This window comes from Eublepharis macularius, chromosome 1 (genome assembly GCF_028583425.1).
Source record: "Eublepharis macularius isolate TG4126 chromosome 1, MPM_Emac_v1.0, whole genome shotgun sequence".
In the NCBI taxonomy this organism is placed as follows: Eukaryota; Metazoa; Chordata; class Lepidosauria; order Squamata; family Eublepharidae; genus Eublepharis; species Eublepharis macularius.
The window spans coordinates 24,377,657-24,391,306 of record NC_072790.1 but is presented as its reverse complement, the minus strand read 5'-3'; the positions used below and the strand labels follow the sequence as shown (position 1 = coordinate 24,391,306).

Below are 13,650 nucleotides of genomic sequence, written 5' to 3'. Positions count from 1 at the left end.
AATTTTCAAATTGCCATAATTCCCCCTTTACGTCCCACTTCTTTTCTAAATATGTTTTCAATCTTCCCCAGTCCGTAAAAAATTCCGCCGGATTCTGATCTCTCAGCTTCCTTGTCATTTTATCCATTTCCGCCATGTACAGCAATTTATGCATCCGATCTTCAATAGTTGGTATTTCTTGCACCTTTCATTTTTGCGCATATAAAAGTCTTGCTGCCGTTGTCATATAAAATAGTAATGTTTGGTATTGAGTAGGAACATCTTCCATGCTTAAGTTCAATAGCAATAGTTCTGGGTTCTTCTTTATTTGAATCTGCAATATCTCATTTATTACTTCTATAATATCTCCCCAGAACTGTCTGGCTATTTCACATGTCCACCACATATGATACAATGATCCTTCATGTTTTTTACATTTCCAGCATTTATCTGACATGTTAGCATTTCCAAGCGCAATCTTCTTTGGTGTGAAATACCATCTATAGATCATTTTATAAACATTCTCTTTAATACTGGTACAAGTTGAAATCTTCAGTGTAGTTTTCCATAAATATTCCCATGATTCCATTGTTATTTCTTTATGACAATTAATTGCCCACTTCACCATCTGTACTTTGACCGTCTCATCCTCTGTATACCACTTCAAAAGTATTTTATAAATCTTAAATATCTTCTTTTTGCTTTCTTGTAGTATAGTCTCTTCCAACTCTGAGTTTTCCCATTTAATTCCTTCTTTTGAACAATCCGAATTATAAAGGTCTCTGATCTGTCTATCTTGGAACCATCCGTAACAAGAAGATAACTCTTCCTCCGATTTAATTCTTATCATATTCTGTTCCATAATCAATATCTACAGCTGTGGTTCTTGAAAGCTTACGCTACAGTAAAGTTGGTTAGTCTTAAAGGTGCTACTGGACTCTTTACTATTTTGTGACTACAGACTAACATGGCTAACTCCTCTGCATCTATATTTATTTTCATATCTCTTAACCCTTTCTGAAACATATGAAGCTTTTAACAATACTATACTCCCACCACATGTGTAGAAAGGCATGATTATTTTCTTACATCTCCAAGAGAAACCTGAGGAGTTTGGGAACATTTTTACTAACATAATAATAATAATAATATTCGATTTATATATTGCCCTTCAGGACAACTTAATGCCCACTCAGAGTGGTTTACAAAGTATGTCATTATTATCCCCACAACAAAATACCCTGTGAGGTGGGTGTGGCTGAGAGAGCTCCTAAAAGCTGTGACTGACCCAAGGTCACCCAGCTGGCTTCAAGTGGAGGAGTAGGGAATCAAACCCGGCTCTCCAGATTAGAGTCCCGTGCTCTTAACCACTACATCAAACTTGTATGATATAACTTATATCAAACTTATATGATATAAGGTACCATCCATAAATCACCTTTAGGCAGTTCTCTCTAATCACCACACATTTTTGTATACTAGTATACATTTTAAAAAATGGTTGCCCAGATCTTATCTGGGATTTCTAACTTTACAGTTTTTGCTCATCTTTCTCGATAGACATGTCTAGAATTGGCCTTCTGTTCCAGCAGGCTATAAATAGTTGAAATATTCTCAGGGCTTTATTTTCTCTTTCTTACTGATATCTTTCCATGCCTGCTTTCTCTCATAATGCAAATTACCTGCAGATGTAAGCTGGACTAAACTTCTTACTGCCTATTACCAGTACTAAAACTGGAAAACTTTCCATCATCTACACTCTCTAATAGCCTCAGACTTGACCCAATGCCATTGTGATTATATTGTCTCACTTTCCCTTCTGATCTTTTCTACTTAAGTAAATACTTAAAGAATAGTGATTTGACCCAGTCATGATACAGACCACCATTCACTCATCTTGGACCATCATTTCCAGTTTTCCTTTGCTGTCTTTTGTATAATTCTCAAACTATATAATAATTTTTTAAAAAAAAAAATTATTGGGTGAGTAATAAAAGACAGAAAAAAATACAGATTTCCCATTAATCCTCTTGTTTGTCAGCCTGTGGCTAGATAAGGCTCTTCCTACAGGTTCCCTTTCAAAAGCAAACAAGAGTCCATTGGTTGAATAAGGAAACTTTACTGCAGAAAAGGTCCATTATAGTCCACTGTCCTGAATAGGAGACTCAGGATGGTACACAGTCATTGTTACCAATGAAGGGCAAAGCATGAGGTACAGAGTAACAGTTCCCATCTGAACCAGCCTCCCCCCACAGTTCTCAAAACAATATCTTTCAGTCTTGGGAAGCTGCTCTTCTTCAAGGCCAATGCTTGGTGGAACGGTGTTAGACAAAACAGTCTCCTCCGGTGGGAATGCTGCCTGGGAACTGGTGCACCTGCGGGGAAAGCACTTAGACACTAGAAGCATTAGAAAATGGAGTCAGTACAGTTTACATATACGCTGGACCTGACATTCTGCCCCCCTTAAAACAGATCCCCCCCTGGTTTATATGGGTAACGAGTATGAAAAGCTTTGGTTAATCTAGGAGCATGAACATGTACAGAGTTCACCCACTCATCGTAACCAGAATCAAAGTCCTTCCACCTAATGAGGTAAAAAAGCTGATTACGTTTGAATTTAGAGTCCAGAATTTGTTGCACTTCATAGTGTACTTGGTCGTCTATTAAAGTTGGGATGGGTGGAGCTTTGATGTGCCACTTGTCGTCGGTGGGAGCCCTTTTTAGGAGACTGACATGGAATGTATCATGAACATGGCGCAAATTCTTGGGCAAATTTACAGCAACAGTCACTTTATTGATTACTTTGCGCACAGGAAAAGGTCCAAGGAACTTTAACGCTAGTTTGCGGCTGGTCTGGGCTAATTTCAGATTCTTGGTGGAAATATAAACATGATCTCCAGGTTGTAAATCCCACTCGGCCGCACGATGGCGATCTGCGTACTTTTTGTAATCCAGTTTGGCTTTTTCGAGGTGTTTCTTAATAAGAGTCCATTGCTGCGCGGCCTCCCCCCACCATGAAGATACATCAGGCGAATTAGAGGAATGGAGAGGGGGAGTGTCCAACGGGAAGGGATTGAAGTGAGCTCCATATACAATTTTGAAAGGAGCCTCCCCAGTAGACGCATGCACACTGTTGTTGTATGAGAATTCAGCCAGAGGGAGAAGGTCCACCCAATTATCTTGTTGGAAATTAATGTAGCAACGAAGGAATTGCTCTAAAATCTGATTAGTTTTTTCGGATTGTCCGTCGGTTTGTGGGTGGTGGCTTGAGCTGATTCCTTGTTCAATATTCAACATTCGCAAAAGCTCCCGCCAGAAGTTGGCAACGAACTGTCCGCCGCGATCCAAAATCACCTTGGACGGAAAAGAATGTAATTTTACGATGTGTTTTAAGAATAAATCCGCTAGTTTTCGAGCGGTGGGTACAGCAGTACATGGAATAAAATGAGCTTGTTTGGAAAACAGATCTACCACGACTAAAATGCAATTATGTCCTTTCGAGAGGGGTAAATCAGTGATAAAGTCCATGGATATTATTTCCCAAGGTCTGTTAGGTGTTTCCAACGGTTGTAGGAGACCTGGAGGTTTCCCTTTCCGGGTTTTGGCGCTGAGGCAAATGGGGCAGGAGCTAACGTATTGGGAAATGTCTTTGCGCATGCCCGGCCACCAGAATTGTCGTTGTATTAGATGCAACGTTTTCAGATACCCATAATGACCGGCAGTGGGGGCATCGTGACATCGCTGTAATACCTCCCGTCGGAGGCTGTCCGGGACATAAAATTTGCTTCCAGCTAGCCAATCCCCCTGTGGGGATTGGGTCAGTTTGTTTTTAGGTGCTTTATCCCCCTCCTTTTCCACCTCAGCTTTAAGTTTCGATTTCCACTCTTGGTTGTGCGGGAGGGGCTGGCTTGCTCGGCTGCGGGTAGTCACCACGCCTCCCAATTGCGTAGGTGAGAAGACCGTGTCTACAGTCTCCTCCCGTTTGCTTTTGTGTTGGGGCATGCGCGATAGGGCGTCTGCAAGAAAGTTAGTCTTGCCCGGGAGGTAATTTAAAGTGAAATTGAATTTGGAAAAGAATTCTGCCCATCGTAATTGTTTGGCATTCAGTCTGCGAGGGCTTCGAAGGGCCTCCAGATTTTTATGATCTGTCCAAACCTCGAAGGGGTATCGCGCCCCCTCCAACCAATGCCTCCAGTTAGTGAGGGCTGCCTTTACTGCAAAAGCTTCCTTCTCCCACACATTCCAATTTCTTTCTGCCTCAGAAAACTTTCTTGAAAGGAATGCACAAGGCCGCAGTTTCCCATCCTCCCCCTTCTGCAATAATACCCCTCCTATCGCCGTATCGCTGGCGTCGACTTGCACTATGAAAGGGTAATTCTCGTTGGGGTGGCAGAGGATGGGTTCTGTTACAAATTGCCCTTTCAGGCATTCGAAAGCAGTTTGGCAATCGGATGTCCATTGTATTTTGGAGGAGGGTTTTTTAGCCTGGTCCCCTTTATTTTTAGTCTTTAACAGTTCCGTTAAGGGGAGCGTGATCTGGGCGAAGTTTGCAATAAAGTCTCTATAGAAGTTGGCAAAACCCAAGAAGGACTGCAGTTCTTTGCGGGTGGTGGGAGTTTGCCATTCTTGGATCGCTTGTACTTTGGCTGGATCCATTTTTAACCCCTCTTGGGAGATACAGTACCCAAGGTAAGTGAGTTCAGTTTTATGGAATTCACATTTGGACAACTTGATGGGTAGTTTATTATTCATCAAAGTGGCCAGGACTTTTTGCACCATTTGAATGTGTTCCTCCTCCGTGTTCGAATAAATTAATACATCATCAAGGTACACCACTACACCTTTATAAAGGAATTCGTGTAGAACTTCATTTATCATGGACATGAATACAGACGGGGCTCCCGCCAATCCAAAAGGCATAACTAAGTATTCATACTGTCCGAGGGGTGTATTAAATGCGGTTTTCCACTCATCTCCTGCCTTAATACGAACGTGGAAGTAAGCATCTTTTAAATCTAATTTTGTAAAGATCTTACCTTGGGCCACGACGTTGAGAAGGTCCCGGATGAGCGGGATGGGATAGGCGTTGTTGGTTGACACAGCATTAAGTCCTCCAAAGTCCGTGCACAGCCGAAGTCCCCCATCTTTTTTCTTCACGAAGAGGACCGGAGCCGCATGGGGGCTATTGGCTGGGCGGATGAACCCTCTTTGAAGATTGGTGTCGATGAATTTCCGGAGCTCTTCTCGTTCATGGAGACTCATGGGATAGAGTCGTCCTTTGGGCAGTGAGGCTCCAGGTAAAATTTCCACCGCACAGTCAGTTCGTCGGTGCGGGGGTAAAGTATCAGCTTCTTCTTCGGAGAAAGCATTCAGAAAGGGCCAATAAGGTTCGGGTATTTGGTTTATTTCTTCTTGGGTGAGAAGAGCCTTCTCCGTGTGAGTTGGATCACTACCCCAGTTTTGGCTCCAACGATGGTTTTTGCAGTTGGCGTGATTGAAAGTGATGCATCCTTCTGCCCAATTTATGTAGGGATTGTGATCACATAACCACTTGCTGCCGAGAATTAACGGGTATTTGGCAGTGGAGCTGATGACAAAAGACCTTTTCTCCCAGTGTTGGCCCATGCCCGTGATCACTGGAATGGTTTCTGTGGTAACAAGGTTCATATTGGTGCCATCCATTTGTTCAAATATTACTGGATTTTGCAGTTCGCGAATTGGTAGGACTAGTCCGTTGACTAGGGCTGGGGCGATGATATCTCTTGAACAGCCCGAGTCGATAAGGGCTTGCACACGGATGTGCATCTTCCTCTCCGGGTTAAGTAAAGTCACTGGCATGAATAAGATGGACCCAGGCGGCCGGTTCCGTGTGGGGACGGGCTTGGGGTGGATCTGTCGTTTGGGCCCTTTTACGACAGATCCATCTCGTTTCCCGACTGGGGGCTTTCTGGATTTACCTCTGCATTTGGGGAAGCGGGGTCGTATTCCATAACCTCTTCCGCCTCCAGCCCCCTTTCTGAGGCGGGCCGTTGGGAAGCGCCGCGACCTCTGTTCGCTCGTGGAGCGGGAGTCGGGCGTTGGAGAGTAGGAAATGGAGCAAGGGTTGGACGCCGTAGTTGAAGCGGAGGTCTTTGCACAGGCCGGTAGGGGCATTGTGCTGCAAAGTGACCGGCTTGTCCGCATTGCAAACACAGCCCTTGTTGCCATCTAGCATCTCTCGCTCCACGAGTGGCGTATCCCGCTCCCCGTCCTCCCCTCTGTAAAGTCAAGGGTCTTCTTTGTCCCGTTTGTTGTTGTTGTTCAACCAAACGGACTTCCAGAATGCCATTTTCAACTTCACATGCAAGTTGGATCCAACCTAATAACGTAGGAGGATTGTCCTGCATAAGGGCTCTGTCCAGAAGTCTCGGGTTTAGCCCTTGCTTGAACAGGATAATTTTGGTGGACTCCTCACACCTAGGGCATTTGGCAGCTAGTTGTCGGAATTTCGTAATATAGTCCCTTGCCGACATGCTGCCTTGTTTAATGGCTTGCAATTCTGTTCGGGCCCTGGTTTCCTCTAAGGGGTCTTCGTATTGTGCTCGAATAGCGTCCACCAACCCCTGGAGAGTATTGAGTTCGGGGGCCCCGACATTGTATAGACCTACATACCAGTCCGCTGCTTTACCTTGTAAGCGAGAGCCAAGATGCTCAATTTGACTGGCCTCGCTGCCGAAGAGGTGTCCCCACCGGTTGAAGAATTGCACTACTTGCACTAGGAAAAATCCTAGTTTGGAGGGATCCCCATCAAAAGTAGCTTCCAGTTTCACCCAGCCCATCGGGAGGTTTTGTCTCGGAGCCGGTGCTGGGTAGAAGTCCGTCGGAAGCATCAATGGCACTTGAGGTACGAGGGGGGGTAGTTGGGGACCCGGTTGTGGCAGCGGTGCTGGTTGCACTGGCGGCGGCAACACCGGCTGAGCTGGTGGTGGTGGCCTCGGCTGGGCTGGCGGTGGTGGTCTTGGTTGGGCCGGTGGCTGTAGCAGTGGCCGGGCAGGCTGCTGCAACCTTGGTCGGGCTGGTGGTGGCAACACCGGAGGCGTCGGCAGTAGCGGTTGAGGTGGAGGTGGCCGGTGCGGTTGGGTCATGATCGGCCGCTGAGGGGCGGGTTGGTGGGGTCGTAGTGGTGTAGGCCCCACCGGTTGATTCGGAGGTGGTAATACGGGTTGGTCCGGTGGCAAACGTATCGGTTGCTGCAAAGGGATTAGTTGCGGTCGAAGCGGAAGGGGCCGCAGCGGCGAAGGCCTGATGGGTGGTGGGCCGCGCGGGCTTGCCCCTCCCGGCGTCGTTACTCTGGGAAGCAGAGGCTGGTCTTGTGGCACCGGTAGACCTTCCCTTGGGATTTGCTGAATGGGGACAACTTCTAGCGGTTGTTGTGGCAATTCCTCCCTAGGAGGAGCCAGAGGCTCTTCCGACTGATCCGGCCGGACCGTTATTGGAGAAGCGGGAGGGGGTATCACCGACGTCTCGGTTGGACGGGTTGGCCCTTCTTCCCCGTCCCTAGGCACCTCAGCTGGAGTCTCCTCGGGAGGTGGATCCCCGTCCGGTCTAGGGGGTTCCGTTGGAGCTTCTCCAGGTACCTCAGCTGGAGTATCCCCACTAGGCGGAATTTCGTCTAATCTAGGAAGTTCCGCGGGCGGTTCTCCCGGTTCTCCAGGGCAGGATTCCTCCTCTCCTGAAGGCAGCGGCTGTTGCGGAGCGACCTCCACCGGATAGGAAATAACGCTTTGGAGGGTAGCTATTTGTACAGCCATTTCTTCAGGTGATAGTTTCTCTCCTGCCCCCATCGCTGAGATTAGGTGAATGGCATGAGCCAAACTTTCCTCCATGTCGATCAGCCTAGCTTCCAACTGTTGCATTCGGCTTGGACCCGGTTGCCCCATCGCGGAACCTCCCTCAGTTGCACTCACCGGGGAAAACGGCCCCCAAGGCGGAGGGTCTCCTTGATCGACTCGCGACCTCGCTGCTAGAATTCCTTTGGCTAGACCCGTCACTGCCGAGATGCCGGAATCTACAGCATGGGTGCGACTTTGCATCTGCACCCAACTTTGTTCAGGAACTTCCGTTGGCTCTTTCCACGGGGCAAGTTCCGAATAATCCCAACTCAGGGCGCCGCGGCGGGATGTGTTCCCGTCCGTCGGTTCGGTCGTCCTGTTCCAAAACAGCCACGGTTGGCTGCTATCCAATTCAGGGACAGTCTCTAGGCTTCGGCGCCCGTCCATCGAAACTCGTGGATGCAGTCCACTGGCCCGGCGCTCTCTCGTTTCTCGGGGTCTGGCTCCCCACTCTGACGGCGTGGGTAACGAGATCAAGGGGAGAGCGGCAGCCGTCGGCCTTGTCCCCTCACTGCCAAGGTCGATGAGAGGCAGGGTAGAAGTCGAAGCTCCGGTCCCGGCTGGCACCGGTTCCTGAGGTTCTTGGGGTTGCGCTGTTTGACTGTCGGGAGACGCATACGGATCAAACAAAGGATCCCTGTCCGGGACTACCTTGGATTCCGCTGGGCCCGACTCAGGCATGATTGGTAACAAAATCTCAGCCTGTGGCTAGATAAGGCTCTTCCTACAGGTTCCCTTTCAAAAGCAAACAATAGTCCATTGGTTGAATAAGGAAACTTTACTGCAGAAAAGGTCCATTATAGTCCACTGTCCTGAATAGGAAACTCAGGATGGTACACAGTCATTGTTACCAATGAAGGGCAAAGCATGAGGTACAGAGTAACAGTTCCCATCTGAACCAGCCTCCCCCCACAGTTCTCAAAACAATATCTTTCAGTCTTGGGAAGCTGCTCTTCTTCAAGGCCAATGCTTGGTGGAACGGTGTTAGACAAAACAGTCTCCTCCGGTGGGAATGCTGCCTGGGAACTGGTGCACCTGCGGGGAAAGCACTTAGACACTAGAAGCATTAGAAAATGGAGTCAGTACAGTTTACATATACGCTGGACCTGACATTGTTTTCTTATTCCCCCACCCTTTCTTCCCCCTTTATCTTAGATTTCCAACAGTTTTCCAACCCGCTGCCCACCTCTACATCTAATATCTCTATTTAACTTCTATAATTAATTCTTATACCCTTAATTACCTTCTTTAAATGCTTTCCATATTAAAATACATTTCTAAACCATAGATTACATTTCTAGCTTATATATATTTCTTGTAAAGATCTTGTAAAGATCCTCTCTAGTTATTCAGTTAATAATTATCTAGCCCCCATACCTCCCCCTTCACATCCCATTTCTTCTCTAAGTATTGTCAAACTATATAATAATTAATTTAAACTTAAACTGCTGAAACAGTACTGGCTTTTTAACTACTTTATTCTATTTGTTAATTAATAAAGATTTCTCTACTTTCACACAGTAGTGTTAGTTTGTTTGTAAGACTACACTGGAACCTAGGAAAGGTTTTCTGGCAATTTTGCCTGGTTTAATCCTGCCTGCAATATATGGAGCAAAATTCCAAACAATTATTTAACCCATTTTATGTGGTTAGATTACCTTGACAGTGGGACTTGCAAGAAGCCGGAGATTTTCATTGATTAACTTCATTAGTCTTAAAAATGCGGGATCTTCATATTCATATCGCTTGGCAAGCAATATGGACATGATAATATTAGCAACAGCAGCGTTCATGATGATAGTGCTCTCAAATGGTTTTCCTATTTAAAAAAGTAACATTTACTGTGGAAAGAGCTTTACTTTTGCTCTTCACTGACAAAACACTCCAGTAAAAACTCAGTTCATGCTGCAATTGTTCTAATGTTAAGGAGAAGACAGAAATATCACTTTCCTGGAGCATGGGAGATGTTTCATGGCTAGTTCTGCTTCAACCTGTACTTCCTCTTCTATTGACATACATTCATAGCTTTGACTCTGATGTGGATTTTCATGCTCCCATGTTATTATAACAATAACAATAAACATTCGATTTATATACCACCCTTCAGGATGACTTAATACCCACTCAGAGCAGTTTACAAAGTATGTCATTATTATCCCCACAACAAAACACCCTGTGAGGTGGGTGGGGCTGAGAGAGCTAGAAGCTGTGACTGACCCAAGGTCACCCAGCTGGCTTCAAGTGGAGGAGTAGGGAATCAAACCCGGCTCTCCAGATTAGAGTCCCGCGCTCTTAACCACTACACCGAACTGGCTTTTGGGCAGGCGTTTGACTTGTTCAACCCTTTCCCCACCAGACATGCCTGGCATGTCTGGCAATTTACATACTTGTTCTGAACCCTTCTTTTAAGACACTTCATATTTTTTAAAACTTGAAAATTTGCTAAGGGTGAGTTAGAGGGTAGGGATGCCTTTGTGATCGTGATCTAGCCAAATAGTTCTCTCCACAGCCAGAAGGGGAGGCGGTTTTCATGAACTATCACAGGGACGAAGAAACAGTGAATGGTGCAAAGAAAGAATTCTTTAATACTGAATTACCCCTACGCATTTCGATGCATGTATGGAATAGACATCTAAAAGAATTCTGAAGATTCTGAAGTTGAGGTGAAATGTGTAGGGGCTACTCAACATTAAAGAATTCTTCGCTTGCACTGTTTGCTGTTTCTTCCTCATTTGGACTTGGTGTGCCCCCACCCCCTTTTTTCTGTGATTGTCACAGAGCCAACCAATCCACATTCAGTACAGCCAGTATCTACTGGAAACCAGAAGAACCAGCTGTCCTTGGACTCAATTAAGTTTTGAGATTTGTACATCTGTCTAAAAGGGTGTGTGTGTGTGGGGGGTCTACAATGGATTCATCTTGCTCATGCTATATATTATGCAGAAAATGATGTTTAGTGTTATACTTGTGGTTGTTTTGACTAAGAAATGTTAATAAGGCCTGGAAGGCTATAAGAAATCTTGCTGGACACCTATGTACCACAGGCTTAAACAGGTTTAATGTTAATTCTGTCTCCCCCAGGGACTCATAGAAATTATAATTATCAGAGCCCTCAAATTACAATTCTTAGTGTTCTTTGGGGAAAGACATGAGAATATATCATTACAAAAATCAATTTATATTGTGGCTTGTAGGTATGTGGTTAGAGCTCAGAAGATAATACCAACCCACCTTTGTAAGATTCAAACTTCTGTATTAGGGAATGGCATTCTTCAACAATTCTGTCCTCTATGGTCCTCTTGCCCATTCCAAAATCACGCAACGTGGTTAACGTAAACCTTCGCATCACTTTCCAGTTCTCACCATGAGAAAAAATAATTCCTGAATGGAATAAAAAAAAAAAAGACCCATCATGAAGGCCTGGCACAACCCTTAGGACTATATACACAAAAGCTAGGAGGTGTATAGAAGGAGGTCTTGTGCATTGCAGGGAGCCCAGGATGAAAGGGTGCAATATGGTTTCTATATGAGCAGAACCACAAGTGACAAAAGGCACAGATTGGACACTTGTCAGCTTCCCTCAAGTTTTGATGGGAAATGTAGGCATCCTGGTCTAGCAGCTTGGCTCTCCGACTGCTGTCCAATGGACTTTCCAACTGTCACTTGTCCAGCATTCTGCCAAGCTGCCTACATTTCCCGCCAAAACTTGAGGGAAGCAGACAAGTGTCCAACCTGTGCCTTTTGTCACTTGTGGTTCTGCTCTATGTGTTCTGTGTATAGATGCACATGGGGCTCTCATTTGCACACCCATAGTGAAAGATAGACTACAGAAAGGGGTGGATCCAAACATCATCCAAGGAGTCTTCTTCCAGTCTAAGGAATATTTGCCCACTTTAAGTGGCTCTGCCTCTAGAATAAGAGTCACTTAAGTTGGAGGAATGCTCCCTAGGATGTCACAAACGATGTGCAGGGTTTTTCCCACTGCAACATTTCGCTCCATTTGTAGCATTCTAATTTTTTCCTGTGGCCACACATTGAATAAAATTAAGGGTTGGGGATCAAGAGTTCCCCTTCCAGTCAAGCATTGCAAAGATGTGAAGTAGTTGCTCTAAAACAAAAGACAAAAAAAAGTAAAGAACATCTAGTGTTCTTGGTGAAAGTAATAATAGTATGTCAAGATCATTTTGCAGAAGACCAGGAACCCCATGGAGACACAGCCTCATAGCAGGACTCCCATATCACAGCAGTGGCCCCTGAAATGGCACTAACTTCCAGAGGCAAAGCATTACAAGAGTTCTCTGGAAAGACTAGAACTAGTTTCTGTCTGATATATGGATTACAGCATATTATACTAAGCAATACACCTGTATGCTAGCGAACTCTGCTGTAGCTTTTTCTAACTTGTTGTACAACAATCTATGTATACTTTCATCTTTGACAGCATCACAAGAGTGCCCTGGGAAGAACAGAACTAGGTTCCCATCCTCTTGATTTGTGATTTCTTGGCCAGGGCCGGATGTAGGGAAGGAAGGGGGGTTGCCTGCCCCCAGCACCAATGAAGAGGGGGCACTGGGCACGGCTGCCGGCTGGGAGCGTGAGCTGCAGAGCTGGCAGCAGCAGCGCTGGCAGCTGAGTGGGAGGGCTGGGAGGCCACCTGCCTGCTGCCCTGGCCACCTGCCACACCGATGGCTATGCCTGGCCTGCAGCTGCTGCACCCAGCCAGGAGCGCGTGCTGGCGGTGGCAGCACGGGGCAGCTGAGGGGGTGGCCTCCCAGCCCTCCTGCTCAGTTGCCCTGCACTGCCATCACCATCACGTACTCCCAGCTGGGTGCAACAGCTGCGGGTCAGGCACAGCCGTTGGCATGGCAGGTGGATGGGGTGGCTCGTGGGGCAACTGAATGGGAAAGGCTGGTAAGCTGCCCACGCACCGTCCCAGCTGCCTGCTGTGCTGATAGGGTGGCTGGTTCGCAGCTGCTGGCCGAGGAGCATACGGAATTGTGGGTGCACTCCTGGGGGCGGCGTGCCCTGCATGATGATGTCATGTGCAATGACATCATCACGCAGTCCAGGTGCATGTGCACACACTAATAGTCACAGGGGCGGCAACAGCCCTGAAGCTGCCCCCCGGTGCCGGCAAGCCTTGCTACGGCCATGTTCTTGGCTACTGGAGTTTTTGGTGCTCTGGAGAATGGACCAGAAAGAACCATCACCACTTCTCTCTGCTCTCAAACTCCTTATCTAAAAGGGTAAGACTGAAGATGGCAAGGGAAAGCACATTCCATGAAAAGTGTTTTTTTCTTTGCTTTGCGCAAGAGCGTACCTTTGAATTAACTATTAACTGCATCAGACTGTATAGGAATGGAAAACACAGTGATGCTGCAACTACTTCACTAAAACTCAATGAGCCTAGATGGGAGATCTCCTTGGACAGCTGTGCATGGTTTAAGTTTTATGATGAAAGAAAATAGAAAGAGAACTGCTATAGCATAGTGTTTAAGTGGTTGGACTGCAAATCAGCACTCCGCTAGTTCAAATTCCTTTACTGCCATGAAGTCAGCAGGTGGCCTTTGGTTAGCCACTCATCTCAGCTTCAGCTCCCCAGCTGTTTTGTGGGAATAATACTACACTGACTTTGTTCGCCACTCTGAGTGAGGCACTAATATGTCTAGAAGTATGGTACATAAGAACTTTTTGTTGTTATCATTATTAAATAAATAAATAACCCTGCCAATTGAAAGACAGCATTCAGCCTACCCCTTTAACAGTTGCTTGATTGGCAGAAATCAACGTGTGAATCTTT

At 46.2% G+C, this 13,650-nt stretch overlaps 1 protein-coding gene across 1 annotated transcript in view; it reads right to left on the bottom strand.

Moving 5' to 3' along the window:
• Positions 1 to 13,650, bottom strand: part of LOC129327642 (cytochrome P450 2K4-like) — a 77,066-nt gene that overhangs the window by 20,630 nt on the left and 42,786 nt on the right. Inside the window, exons 3-4 of the mRNA XM_054976397.1 lie at positions 11,082 to 11,231; positions 9,509 to 9,669 (exon numbers count right to left, since the gene is read on the bottom strand). Of these exons, the coding sequence (XP_054832372.1) occupies positions 9,509 to 9,669; positions 11,082 to 11,231 (311 nt within the window). The remainder of the gene's footprint in view (positions 1 to 9,508; positions 9,670 to 11,081; positions 11,232 to 13,650) is intronic.